The 15,792-nt window shown below is 28.8% G+C and overlaps 1 protein-coding gene across 9 annotated transcripts in view; it reads left to right on the forward strand.

Moving 5' to 3' along the window:
* Positions 1–15,792, forward strand: part of qvr (glycosylphosphatidylinositol-anchored protein quiver) — a 36,008-nt gene that overhangs the window by 2,763 nt on the left and 17,453 nt on the right. For 5 of the 9 annotated variants that reach the window (XM_015518380.2, XM_015518381.2, XM_015518379.2 and 2 more), the window contains exons 2-3: positions 4,523–4,660; positions 12,303–12,350. In XM_015518380.2, coding sequence (XP_015373866.2) covers positions 4,642–4,660; positions 12,303–12,350 — 67 coding nt within the window. In that variant the 5' untranslated portion in view covers positions 4,523–4,641. The other 4 variants (XM_015518376.2, XM_089217053.1, XM_015518382.2 and 1 more) reach the window with 4 other exon arrangements.

Here is a 15,792-nt window from a genome sequence, read left to right on the forward strand (position 1 = left end):
TTCTCTATAAAAACATTTGCATTGAGTAAAAAAGCTTGAAAATTTAATTCAAAATTTCTAATAAATTTTGATAATGGACGCTCAAAAATATTAAAGATACAAAGGAACGGATATTTATTATATGCTTAATATGTAATTCATAAAAATCTAAATCATTTTTGAATTATTTTTTATTTTTAAATTTATCTTTAGACAGTAAAAGAGTTAACCTTAAATAAAAATTATTTTTTTAGTATTTAAATTGTTAACGATACTAGAATTCCTCAGGTAAATTTACGAATTTCTATTTATTGATTTTTAAATATTTTGTTATAATTCAAAAAAATGAATTACCATAAATACTCAAAATGTTCGCAAAATATTAAAATAAACATTTTACATACATGATGGTAATATTTTCAAACTTTTTTTCAGCTATTTATAACCATAAAAAATGGTTAAAACGTTTATAATTGTTCAGTTATAATTTTATAAATTTATAAAAATTTTCTTTCCATAGGTTACATTAAAAACTTTAATTGAAGATCCCCCAATTGTTCTTTCTTAAACAAAAGAAACAGTTCACTGAAAAGTTATGCTACATAACAATATTTGGTTAGGAATTTGAAACTTTTTTGCTGTACAGTAAGGCGGCGGCGGCGGACCTAAGTAAATTCTAGTACCATAATATACTGACCAGTTTACGCCAGAATATGTATAAAGAACTTAAAGTAGGTAAAATATCACTTGTAATATTTATTGTTATGAATAACTTATAAGTTCAATGCAAAATTAAAGAATAATAATTGTAATAATATAAAAGAATAAATTGATAAGCGTTGTAAAAATAAAAATAAAACGATTCATCAGTTTCAAACAGTTTTTAAGAACTATCTTAAATTAAAGTTTTAATGGTAGTAAAAAGAATACCGGCTCGAAAACTTAGTGATGAAAATAACATTTAATCAGTGAATATTAATAATGACAACATTTCTAATTAGAGAAAAAACATTTTAATGAACAATCTTACTTATAGCCACCATGTTGGTAACAGTAAAGGCAACTGACGGTACACATGTAAGTGCACACTGGATAGAAACCTTATCAGTGCAACGTTTACAACAATTCGTTCAATAATAATGACCAACTAAAATTACACCATCGGACGTACATGAGAGAGAAAACTTCCCTGTGTGACATATGCAACAAGTTGTTAATTCAATGAAATTATGCATTTTAAAACATAAAATCTGCATCCTAGAATATGATCTATTCTCTAGATCTGTATTCACACATGTTAGATTAAACGTAATCGGAGATTAATTAGGTCTAATAGAGACGATATTTCTATTATCAGTAGAATACAACAATATTATATTAGACACACGTCGCGTCGGTACGTATTGTATATCCTATATCCGATATCAGTAAATTTATCTGCTGGTAAATTCCAATAATTGAAGTTGAAAGTGTGGCGCAAATTACATATTCCACTTCGTTTTCTGTCGTGGCACAAATTATCAAAATTAATTTGTATGTGTGGTGTAAAATACATGTTATATTTTTATATTTTGGCTCAAATTACAAGTAATTAAATTGGCGCAAAATACCATCTCCCAATTTTCAGGGATCCTAAAATATCTACAATGGTTTTATAGTTTTTATAAATCATCATGTTCAACAAATTAAATTTGAATAATATGTTAAAAACAAAAATAATATAATGTCAGCAATCAAAATGAACAATAGACACAAATAAGTACATACAAAGTTGTGGGTATTTAAAATATACAATTTATGATCAATAATAACTATTTCCCACACTCTGCTATATTATTTAAAAAGGGTCTTGTTTTCTTTATTTAAATACCTCTCACATTCGTTGTGTAATTTGACTTGTAAGTATTTTTTCTTTTCTTTTTTAAACTTTTAGGCGTTAAGGTATTGTGTATATTTAATTCAAACCTGGTTAAAATAGTGGTTATTTTCACTCTCAGATACTCGTGATTTCCCATCGATCATCGGTAGAATTAAATTTAAAAAATCGTTCATATTTTATTACTTCATTTCTCCATAAAATTTTGGGAAACCATGATTATTTTGGATTGTACCAGTTTTCTGTTTACCAGATGATTATATATTATATACTAAATAAACAAGTAGGTACAAATGTATTGTAAAAATACAAATTAAGTACTGTATAGATCAGGACTCCACTTCAACTCTAACTTTTAGAGGAATACCATCTATAAAAGAAGTTAAATTTGGATAAGAGAATAACAAATTTTTTATATAACAGATTTTTTGATGTTTCGTGAAATTTTTAACAAACATTATAAGCATTTGGATTCTTCTTTTTTCATTTAAATTATCAATTCTATGTGTAGTGTATGGTTAGGTTTAAATGTATATAGAGAGTGACTTGCGCAATGAAATAGTGGGAGGTAGTTAAAATAAAACTTATTCTAAGTTCTTATATTTTTTGTACCTATATAAATAATACATATACCATGGTGAAAATATCGATAGGGGAGGGGACAAAGAATATATTTAAAAATATAAAATTGTACAAGTTTAACTCTATTTATTTTTTTGCATTAACTCATAATTGTGAGAAACTTACGAAAAACATTGTAGTCAATTTTTAATTTTTTTGACCAAGCGAATATTTTTTACAATATTTAAAAGAATTAATAAAAGTTTAAATTTGTTAAAAATATTATTGGTTTTATGTGACATAATTTGTGTAATGCTTGTCGATATTTTTACTTACATTTTCAATGCATTTAAGCTTGAAAAATACTCGTTTTTTAAGTGGTTTGTTTTGATCACATTAATAATACAAACTTAACTACCTATAAAAGGAATTTCAAATATAATTTTTGAAAATATCCAAAATAGCAAAAAGCTAGTCACATACGACGGTTATTTACATAATTTAAAGTTTAAACAGGTCTGCAAATTAAAATAAAAGTATTTGGCGCTATATAAAGTTTATATAAATATAGTTTCCTATCGTGTCAGTTACTAAGCTAGTTAACAATGTTTAATATATAGTTATGTTTGTTTGTATTAAGATTTTACAATGCACTACATTTCACACTACTACAATACACTTAAAAAAGTATTTTAATAAGCAGTTATTTTTTTCACAAATAGTTTAAGAAACTATAAACAGTAATGCAGTTAATATTCTTAAACTAGTTAAATATTTGATTGTAAGAACTTTTGTAAAACAGAGTTTGTAAAATAACTGAAACAATAAATAAATAACTTTAGAAATTTACTATAAATAATAACCAATAAGTATATTGCTAGTTTCCATAACTTTATCGAATAACATTTACTAGTTAGTCATCTATTTATTTATAAAAGTTACACTATCTTAAAATTAGATTCGACGTTATTAAATTGTTGTTATTAAAATATTTTAAATTATTGACACACTTTAATTAAACATTTTTTGAAAAAGTAAATAAATAAATAATAAATATTGAGGGAATCATTTTTATTTTTAGAATAAGATAGTTATTAGTAGGTATATATTATGTGAGCGCAGCGATATTTTTTTTTAATAGGTAGGTATTAAATACATTTGTTTTGCCCCTACCCCTCCCCCCATAATTCGAATTAGTTTGCGCCTCTGCATGGTAATCTATGGTGTTATACTTGTCATGTGATACACTATGGCTTCATCTACCTGCTGTACCTATGTTTTAAGCTATTATACGTTTGTACATAGTGCAAAAAAGCCAAAGAGCGGTTCGAACACCTCTCTGCCATGTTGTACACTACTGCTTCGTGGTGTGTATTATAATATTTTTATTTCGTTAATAAATTAACGATATTTCATTTTATAATATTTCAAATTGATTTCTTAAATATTATAACTTTGAATATCAGGATGGTTCTCATTTAAAAAATATTATTTTTTAACACAGGACTCACCATGGTTGAAATATTCAAAGTTATTGCATATATACCTACTCTCTCTCAATTAAATATTCGATAATAAAAACAAAAATGGCAGCGTTAAAGGAGCCAATAATTATCAAGTATATACAACTCGCGGAAATTTCTATGCCAGCCGCTTTCAGCCAGCTAATTTTTCATGATAAGAAAAATTGATATATTTTGTAATTCGTATATTATCCCTTTACGCAGCCATTTTTTATCGGATGATAACATTCTTTGTCGATATATGCAATAACCTGTATATTTCAACCATAAGGCTCACCTAAAGGTGCATAAGAGATCTAATGATTTGAAAATATTATTCTAAGTACCTAACTACGCTACAAAAAAAATCCAAAGACCAACATTTGAATATATACCTACACTATTTAAGGCAAAAATTGTAGATGAGCATGATTGGTGAATCGCCCTGTATATACAACACACACACACACACACATTCGCACGTACGAATACATTGAAGGATGAGAGTGGGATGGTTTTGGCACGGGGAGCATATAGTTTCACGCAACAGCGGATCTTTGAGACGCTTTTGTATGTACTTAGGATGCGATTATCCTTTTTACAGCCGGACCCGTCGAAGAAGGGGCGTCATCCTGCCTCCACCGCCAACACAGCCATCGACGCCACCGACGCCACTGCTTTCCATTATCGTCTACCCGCCACAGCAGTACTTCCGAACGAAAAATGCGGTGGACAATAGCAGGTAAAAAATGCCTCGACTAGATTAAAAATAATTACCCGACCCAACGCCTAATTTAGTGCATATTATATTATATTCGCATGTACGATATATTATTATTATGTTATGGCTATTTTAATGATATTATACGATGACGCGGATATACAGTTATATATATATATATATATATAGAAGTTCAGCGACTTTAATGTTATTTAGATGTGTGTGCAGTTTGTACATCATAATATTATTAGATTACTATACATAACCTCGTCAACACTCTCGAATCGTTCCCTCTTTATTTCAATATTTCAAACATGCACCCCATAAATCGGATTAAATTTTAAGTCAATAAAAGTATAGCGTATTATAATAGCATGCCGTAGGTACATGATAAGCATATATCATAAAACGTTGATATTATTATACAGACGTTCATGACTCGTGTGTTCACGTATGATACATAGCCATATATATCTTTAATAGTGTTTTCAGAATCTAACTATAACAACAGAACGTGAAAGTTATGTGATTTAAGTACTTAACAAGGTGTAAATTTGACAAACATGCAGTTGGTACCCATGCTATTTTAATTACGGTTAATTAATAATTTATAACGCTCGGATTATGACTAGTACCTACAACCGAAAATTATCCTTCAATTTTTTTTTTTAACCATTTTAAATTTGATTCGGTTCTTCTATAAGCAAATAATTTAACCGTATCTTTTAACGAATTATTGATAAATGTTATGCGCGTAGAGCACTTTTTATGAGCCATATGCACATTGTACGGTATTGGACGGCGCTGCAGAGTGTATACACATTGCACGCGTATATTTATAATAATATAACTGGTTATAACTGCTGTTGAATATCCCTGGTATAGTGGGCTCGAAGCGTGCGTGGTGTAATGGTGTATAGTGGCGATCGGAGAGGAGGAAAATGTGTTGGCAACCGTTTGTCCGTTTATAGATCACGCATCAAAATCGGCACACGAAATTTCTGAGGCAGTGTTCGCATCACGACTTTGAAAATAATATTAATCCGCAGTTTTCAGCCGATTTCGAGACGATGCGAAAAACTAAAAATTTCGTCCATCCAGTCACCTCCCCCGCATCACTACCTCCTCGTCGATCTTCCCGCAAACCGTGAACGACCGCGTCTCACAACAACCATGCACAGGGAGAGTCACTTATTTTAATATGTATAATAAAAAAGACTTGTTGTTACGAGAGAGTGAGGTGCAAGGCGTCTTGGCGCCCGCTCAAAAAGCAGTCTCCGGACGTGCATTTATTTTTGGCCCGACTGTTGAACGGATACACGATGGGCTTGTGCGCGATACGGTTACACACACCGCCGTGGTGGAGGGACGTTCACGCGGTGTGTATTATTTTAAATGTTTATATATTGTATCCGACGACCAACGACGTGGTAAACTTTTCACAGTGACTAGTCCGATCTAGCAGCGATGAGTGTCCGCCCGTCCGTCTGTCTCAGTAAATGACAATAATAATAATAATAATACCATAACATAACACAAAGCGTGTTACCGAGACGCCACCGGGCGGGTTGCAAAAGTTTGAGATTTACAAACAATCGTATCCATATAGTATTACGATAACGACGCAAAAGTCCTCCGAAATGTATAATGATAACGCCGACCATTATAGGTACGTGCGAAACAATTCCAATAACGAATTATTATTATATTATATAGTTTGCAATAATATTATATATACCTACACATTTAACTTACATATAAACAGTGTGATTTTTAGTGCACGTTCACCCTTTACTATTACTTTTATGCTTAAATTATGCAAACCTACATTCTAATTCTGATCTTTAGAATACACTTGAAGACCATAATTTCGATTCCTTTAGATATTTTGTACCACTCGACCACTCAGGAATGATTCTGTGACACAATACAAGCTTCTGTTTTTTCAAAAAGAAACTCCACTTTTGAATTTTTAATTATCAAGCAGATATTTATTTTTATTTTATTTTTTTGACAATTTAAATTTGCCTAAACTCAAAATTCAAGCGAGAAATTCTTGAGATATATAACTGTGAATTAAAGATAATATGTCTATGATAATGGTAAGTAACTTAAGTAGATATATGGACTAAGACAATAGACAACTTGAAATGTTTAGTAATAACTATTGATTTATAAATGCAAATAATTTGTAAAAATATTCCAAGTATAATAATTATTAAATACTACATCTATTCTAATATCACACAACATTAGCAGATATGAAACTTCTCGTACAACGTCCGTTCATAATATTATATAATAACAATGATATTTAATATTATATTATTAATTACGATTTAAACATATTATGCGCAAATATAGAAGTTGATCGGTGGGTATGAAAATACTCGGATAAAAGAGGAGGGGGAAGGGGGTTAAATTTCTCCTAGTAATTAATTTTATAAACTGCTTGTAAATAATTGTGGTTTGCACTTGAATTTTTTATGTTAAATCACTTTAAAAAAAGTGAATACTTTTACAAATTTTTTTTTTTATCAAATCAATGATTGAATCTCAAATAAATTATACTTATAACTGTTTTTATTTTCATTCATTTCAATAATATTAATTTAACTATCTTTTATTGATTCATTAAAATGTGAAAATAAATAAGCATAATATGGTCTTTTATATTTTTATGCAATATAATATACATTTTCTGAACACGCAATAATAGTATTAACTATTAACCCTACAGCCGTCATATGTGTGTATCCTATTTTTCTAAAACGATTTTCGCAGGTCTAAAATAAATATGAATGTTTGAAAGTATTTTATATAATTGTTGTACATATCAAATATGTATATACATAATATATACATAGGTGTATAAACGATGAAAAAAATATCCAATAGTGTCCAAAATTAAACTTCGAAATTAAAATGACAAACATAAAAAATTACCACACAAATATTTATAGAAACATGGTACAATTTGTTTGCAAGTCGAAACTGATACATAAAAAATACAATTTGTAAAAACAGCGAATTTTTGTGGTTATTGATTTTTCGAAACCTACTCTGAAAATGCATCGATCTCTTAATTATTATTTTATGTACGCACTACATGCACAATAAATGGTAGGTAGATAAACTGATCCACTCGAAGAACAAATACTTTGCAAAATATAAAATTATAAATGTGTAGCCAGGTGATGTCCTATAGTAGCCTACTATATTATACCTATGGAGTATACAGTATACTATAAATTAAGGCTTTGCACCCAAATGATTTATTCGGGTGCTTTAAAGAAAAATAGAGGTTGTGGTATCAGGTTTTCTTAATTTTAAAGAATATGGGTTTGTTCAGCCAGTATTGTGTTATTTGGGTTATGGGTTATTTAATTAGAGTGATATATCAATTTTGTTGAGCGTAAATTTTTAAATTTTTAAATTTTTAAAGTTTTAAGTTATATAATTAATTTTTCAGTACCAATGTCTAATACAGTAGTACCACACTTAGTATAATTAAATTTAATATACATTTTAATGTTTTACAATATTAAATAATAATATAATAAATAATTGAATAAAATATTAAAATTTCAATTTGAATAAATATATCTATAAATTATTGATTATTCCTTATAATCAAAATGTAATAACTACTTATCTAACTTATAAGAGATATATGAAGATTGGTTGCAAATTGCAATACATTTTATACTTGAATAAAATGAAAATTATAGGTAAATAGTTAAATTTCAACCTGACACACATACTTACCAGTGTTAACATTTAGTTTAAAAAATTGATTTACACCACTAAATTTTTTTCTAGGCATTTTAAAATTTAAAATTATTTTAATATAAATGAAGTAGAAAAGTACGTACACAAAACAATTTTCACTACGGAGTACGGACATAATAATAAGTAATATTATATAAAAAGTTTAAAAATAACACAATTCAATTCAAAATAATCAAAACAATAGATCTATGTTTGTTTGTTACATGTAACCAGTGTTCCCTGCAATTATGAAAAACTGAATTCGTTTTCACATTTTTTTTTATACGGGTTATGGGTTAAAACCCGAATTTAATTTCGGTTTTGGGTGTTTCGGGTTATATGGGTCTATGGTTTTATCATTTTTAAGGGTTTTTTAAGGGTTTTGGCTATACGGGCTAAACGGGTGCAAAGCCTTGCTATAAATACTATGTCATGTACTATGACATACTATGTTATGTAGTTATATTCGATCAACGTCCATGATACGGTTCTATAGACGATGTGATGATAAAATATAATACGTAATTAATTAAAAACCCATAAAAGTGCACGTACACGAATGTTTAGAACAATGATTTTTTTAATTCGCCCTTGATAGGATAGAAACATGTATAGTTACATTACGGATTAATGTGTTAATGGAAAACGTATCAAATTCGTCGACAATATCTTGCGGTACATGCATTATTAGTTAATGATTTTAACGTTGACTTGTTCAACTGTTTACACTATAATATTATGATATAGAAATATAGGCACTTGGACAGAAAGGTGATGGCTGTATAGATGGTGTCTGACATTAAGACTTATATTGTTAATATTTGGCGCAATTTAATTGGCTCCCAAGAAATTACTATTGAATTGGTTCCAAACTATTTTTTTTTTTTTAATATATTGGTTACAAAAATGTTAACATTTTAAAGTTAGATAGACATTATGTCCTAGAGTAGTAGGTATAGCACATTTTTATAAAAGTATATACTAGATGTAATGTAGAATAATATTACAATAGTAATTTATTAAATTTTAAATATATTCTTATGTATACTATTGAGTATTATTAAAGTTCATTATGTTATTATGTAATTCAATAAATATGTATAGGTATAAATATAATAATATAAAGTTATCCTGCGCTATATTATATTTGAGTGCAAATTTCCACGCTAGATTAGGTTTACGTCATAAAAGTAAACGCGTATAATATTAGAACCCCTAGTTAAATAATAATATTTTGCAGTTTAAGGAGTCAATTCAAAAATATATTTTTCAATAGCCAATTCAAGGGTCGAATTCATATTTACCCAAAATTGGGAGCCAATTCAATAGAGCCCGTTAATTCATCCTATTTGAGTCATAAACGAATACTGTGTATATATACATATTTAGGGATACATTTAATCACCATTTATCTGACTAAAATACTATTTAATGCGAATAACATTATACACCGGCATGTACCTATCCAGATCCGTCGTCATTAGATATTTTCCAACCTAAGGCTAGAATTTTAATATCGCTATTCTTTATCAATACTTATTTATTTAATTTTGCTGTTTTCTATTTCTTTAAAAATTAAAATGTATACCACCTTCAAGCAACACATGACTTGCTTGTGTCGTAGCGATAGGCCTTTGGTAGGTACTCTTATACCCTAGAGAAATTTCTAGTCGCTTCACTGTTATGTGATACTTTAATAAACAAGCATAGTAATAATATTAAACATGAATTAAAAATTACACATCTGTTTACATAGGTGCCCGTAAGTAACTTTTCATTTTTAGCTTAAATTTGAGAATTCCTAACAAAATTCTCAAATTTAAACTAAATAAAGATTTAATATAATTTAAACATATAAATATAAATGATGTGCTATTATTTAATTATTTATAATATCAATAATTTTATGATATATAACATTATTATTACATTTTATTATTCAAAATATAGAAAACATAATGAAATATATAATTCGGTATCGGCAAATACAAACTACAAATTCTTTGGTTCATCAAAAATATTAATGACATATTGAATTAAACTTCTTATGTTCAAGTTCATTTTTTACAATGAACGCTCGTCATACATAAGAACCTATTTCATATCCTAAAAGTCAAACATTTTATTTTATGTTGTCAATATCATACTAATATTTATTAAATTATAAGTTCGCATAATTTGTCCAGGGAGGGCAAGTGCCCCGTCGTGCCCACCCCCTCCCAATTGGCACCCATGTCTGTTTAGGTATACAATATTATTATATCGTATTGCAGTTGTACTTGGCCGTCTGCACAAAGTGTAGCTATATTTTAGATAAGACTTCAGGCTTTCTATGACAAATGCTTTTTCGGGAAAATGCTGTGACTATTTATATACTATTACCTACATGCAGAGGTATATCCATCAATTATCATGGTAGACATTGTGTGTACACATAGACCGCAAGCGAAATCACGTCATTAATTTTAAATCAACTTGTGCACACACACACACACACTTTTGAACACATTTATATCGTATACAGAGTGATTCGCCGAGCATGCTCACCACCTTTTTTTTCTCTTCAATTCTATTATTCAAAATCAGATTTTTGGAATTTTCATATTCTTGAGTTATTTTGTACTAATAATCATTAAGCGTGTTATAGTGTTACTAACTCCTACTTTTCAAACGATGACTTAACTATTAGAAATTAGTTAGATAATTATTTTTCTGAACATTTTGACGTATCAAAATCAAGAGAGCTAATTAATGATCTATAGTGATTTGAACATTTTAGTGATTAATATTACTTTTATACTTTGTAAAAATCGTCAAAGTTTATTAAAATAATAGGTACTTGATCCAATCAGTGGTGCAACTGGGGGGGGGGGGGGAAGTTGACTCCGAGTCCAAAATTCTCCTCCTCCTTGGCACGTATAATAGTATTGTTAGTAAAAACATGTACTTTTTGTTTATAAAAATTAAGATGGTTTATTTTGTAGGACCTCCCCTATGAAAATTTCTGGTTATGCCACTCGATCCAATATTAATGCATATTATTGTATTTTTGTAAAATAGTATTGAAAAACTATTATCCCTGGTTTAAGCACTTTAATAATAACTGAGAAACTACTCCTTGGAATTTCGAACTAGGTGCCTTCATCAAAATATCATCCATTAAATAATTTACGATTAACAAAAGGTGAAGGTTCTGATTTGAACTCATCATTAAAAATTACGAACAAATCTCAAGAATTTAAAAATATGGCTCTACATATTAAAAAAATCAAAAAATCAAAATTCGAATAATCCAATTTGTTAAAGAAAACATATGTATGAACCACCCTGTATATGATGTTACAATATTATATTATAATATTACTATTATTATACCTATAATCTATATGTATGACGTTGTGCGCTCGTATTGCGTTTTAAGGGCACACTGTGTACGATATTACACGCACAAACACACACACATGCTTGGAAATACGCTCGCAAAGAACAAGCGAAACACGCGACGACGTTATAATAATAATATGGTAATCGATTCAGTTTATAAATTTATAAACTTATATAACTGTGAACGGTAAAAGCCCGATGCAGAGCCCGTGCGCCGGGCGCATTTGGCTGATTCGCATTTCGTGTCGCGTCGTGTCGGGTTTTTTCTTGTTTTTTTACCAACAAAATAATATTATATATTTTTTATCATCTAAATATATATATATATAAACAATAGTAATATACTACTACTACTAATAATAATCATGATATCATGTGCTAACGTTTATAATATTATATTATGTCGACGTACCCCCTTTTGTTATTATTATAATATTATGTATTGTTTGCGCAGAAATCCGCGTACCTAAATGTATACTTAAAGTTGTGTGTTTCTTTTGTATTTCAGTTGTCGTGTTGGTTAATATATCGCTGTCCCGCGAGGAATGTTTTCCCCGTGAGTAACAAAACATAACATATTATTATAATTTTAATATATTACTTCAAAATGATTTAATACACAATATTATTATACGTCTATTAAAAACGTGTCTGTACCTATACGACGGACAACGGTATCACTTTGTTACATATTGCTAAATACTTATTATATCGATATTCGTCGGTTATGGGCGGACTTTTTTTAGATTTTTTTTTTTTTTGACAAACGGTTTTTCGCATATTGTTTTATATTTTATCTTCTTAAACACTGTAGTACTGTACCATAATTTAATATATTATTGTTTACCATTTTATTTGATTTCTGTTTACAACATAATATTATTATAATATACAATATATACGCAATCGTTTTCATAAAATCTCCAGTCATATTATATTATTAATTTGCCTTTTTTTTTGTATAATTTTATTTTCAAACGCTTTTAATATCTATTTATAATATTATGAAGCATGTAAAATGTAATGCATATACGTAAAATTATAATACTACATTACGTACATCAATCTTAATACTACAATATCGACCCGGATGAAGGACCTTAGAATAATTTCTGTTTTACTCATTATTATCACACCCGGAGTCATCGGTACTAGTACGGAATGCTCAGCATATCAAGGTAGGTGTGTGACGTAGTGCAACCAACTTATATAATAATTAATAATAATAATAATAACAGTGTGAAAAAATTTAAATGTGGGCCTTGCTGAGTGCCGCTGACCTGTAGGTGGTACATAATATTACGCTTATAGTATATACGACAGAGTAGAAGTAATAATTTAAAATAAATAATAATAATAATTACCGTGATAGTATACGCACTAGCACACATACCTACAAAATATTTTACATGGCACGAAATAGATATACGTATATAGCCATATAGGTAAATATAGCACAGGGTTATGATACCTTCTCGCTGGTGCACTATATACCTATTATATAATATTATTTTTTAATAATTGCATCATGCAAATTTTCAATTATATGAATCGTCATAGTTTTTAATATTCCAATTAGGGTTCGAACTTTATAATGCTTTAAAAACTAAATATTTTACGTGGAGTGTACACAAGTCTAGAAGTCTAACACAAAAAAAAACTGTACGTTTTAAAATGATTATAACTATTACTTAAAAATAATAACATCAATAAAATCCTACGTGGGACTCCAAATGATAATAATATTTCCTTTAAATTTTATAATAGGTCAATTCACACTAGTTACTAGTATAAAAATTAACAGCACACTATTAGAAATTGGTGATTGAAAATTTGGTATGTCGAATGTTTGTAAGACGAAGACAGCACAGGCTGATGCGAGGTCCTCTAAGCTTTAATGATAACAATAGTTATAGTTTGGTATATTTTAATTGTAATATTATATTTCATACAAATTAGGAAAATAGAGTGCCTAATACATTGTAGATTCTAACGATTTTGTAAAATTTCAACTATGAGGCTGGTTTCTGGTATCAAATTAGATCGAGTTAGTAATTTGATCTGAAGTTAAAAATTTAATTTTTATAATCATATTTCAACAATTAATTTGACTTGCCATATTACTGATAATAAAATTAATTACATTATTAACGGCATACATAATATATACTTAGTTATATAAGTAAAACAAAATAACATAATTACTTATAATTATTTAAAATCGATATAATGGAAAAATAAATATGGTGATTTCGTCTTTTCTTTGTTAAGAGCATGCTAGAGTGAGGCTGGGTTAGGTAATAAAGATTTTTCGTGCTTATATATATTATTTGGGTATTTGGTCACAAGTCACAATAATGTAATTGATTGTAAAGTTTTCCTTGCACGTGTCACATTCTGAAGCCAATTAATAGTTATTTGGTAGAGAGAATGGATTGGGTTAAATCGTTGAATGTTAAATGCATATGATCTATTCTGAATTTCTGACTCAGTGATAATTAGATTGAATACTTCATCTCAGTATCTAATCTAAATATTTCGTGACAATGTGACCACATGTGATCTGTGATCAGAGCCAAAAGAATCATCTGAAAAGTTTTTTATTCTCTGTACATTGTTCATAAGAGCATACAATGTCCTATTTATTTAGGAACGAAGTAGATTCATTTCATATTTATACAAAATATAATGTACCTACACCTAATGCACTTCCTGAATAAAAATAGATGCATTACTCCCAAAACTGAATGATTTATAGTTATAGATGCCTATTATAACGTCTGTCAATCACACAAAGTAAAATATTCCTGGTGCCCCTATTATAAACGTATATATATTGTTTAGAGGTACATACTAGTAGGTACTATAATGAAAAATAACCGAATTATTGACACGTAATGTGCCTACCACTAATTCCCTACTAATAACAGATCATCACTCAATGGTCACTTTAATCCAGGTATTTTAGTGTAAATGCAAAAAAAAATTTAAAAACAAATACGGACTAATTAGTTATTTGCGTGTTGTACATTGAAAATTATAGTTTTGAATTCACCCTTTAGATAAGTTTTAAATTACATAAAATAGTAGCTTATCCTCGTGCACCTTGTTGCCCGTTAAGAATATCAACACTATATAATTCAATATTTGTGTTTAATTCGTCGTTAAATATCCAGCTATAGTCATGTTCAAAACTTCCCGAGACTAATTCCGTAGATTTACTCTATCTTCTTAGAAGACTAAAATTATATTCAATTATAGTATTTTCTCGAATATTCAGCATTGTAAAGGTGAAACAATTTTAAAGTAAACTTTTTTCTTGAGGCATGGGTGAAAAAAATGGTCACGAAACATGAAATGATTTTTGTTATAGGTAATGACAGCTGTTACACTTTTGTTGTTCTTATACGAATCTATATTTAAGCATTAAAGAATTAGTAGTAAATTATTAAGAAAATGTTAGCATGATATCAAATATAAGCATCTGAGTGATTTAGATGTACAACATATAGAAAGCTCTGATAGCGTGTTTTTCCAATGAGACTCGTCATCCAATAAACCCAACGCTTTGCATGCACCTTGTAAAGTGACACTTTACACTGTGCAAAAACTTTGAAAATAAGTTGGATCTTTATCTTTATGGAGTAGCATCCTCAAGTGAATACATTCGGTATTGCTAGGATGGATTTTATTACCCTGCCAAGAGCATTAGTTTTTTGACGCCAGGGTGCCCTTCTACCGCAATTCCTTGTTTACGCCGATTACACTTTTACCAGCCTGGTTCCATATATAGTAACCTGGAATTTTATCATAAGTCAATGTTTTAGCACTTTCATCTTCTGTGCATAATTTGAAAAACATTGATACTTTGATAGTGTCGTATCTGACGGATTATTAAAAACATTACTTACATTACTTTCTGAAAAATATACATATTTACAATGAATATGTAACATGTCTTGTAGAGATCTTTTGCATTTGTCTTTCCATCTCAGATC

Source organism: Diuraphis noxia, unplaced genomic scaffold (genome assembly GCF_037042655.1).
Source record: "Diuraphis noxia isolate RWA-SAM2 unplaced genomic scaffold, SU_Dnox_SAM2 contig0001, whole genome shotgun sequence".
Lineage (NCBI taxonomy): Eukaryota > Metazoa > Arthropoda > Insecta > Hemiptera > Aphididae > Diuraphis > Diuraphis noxia.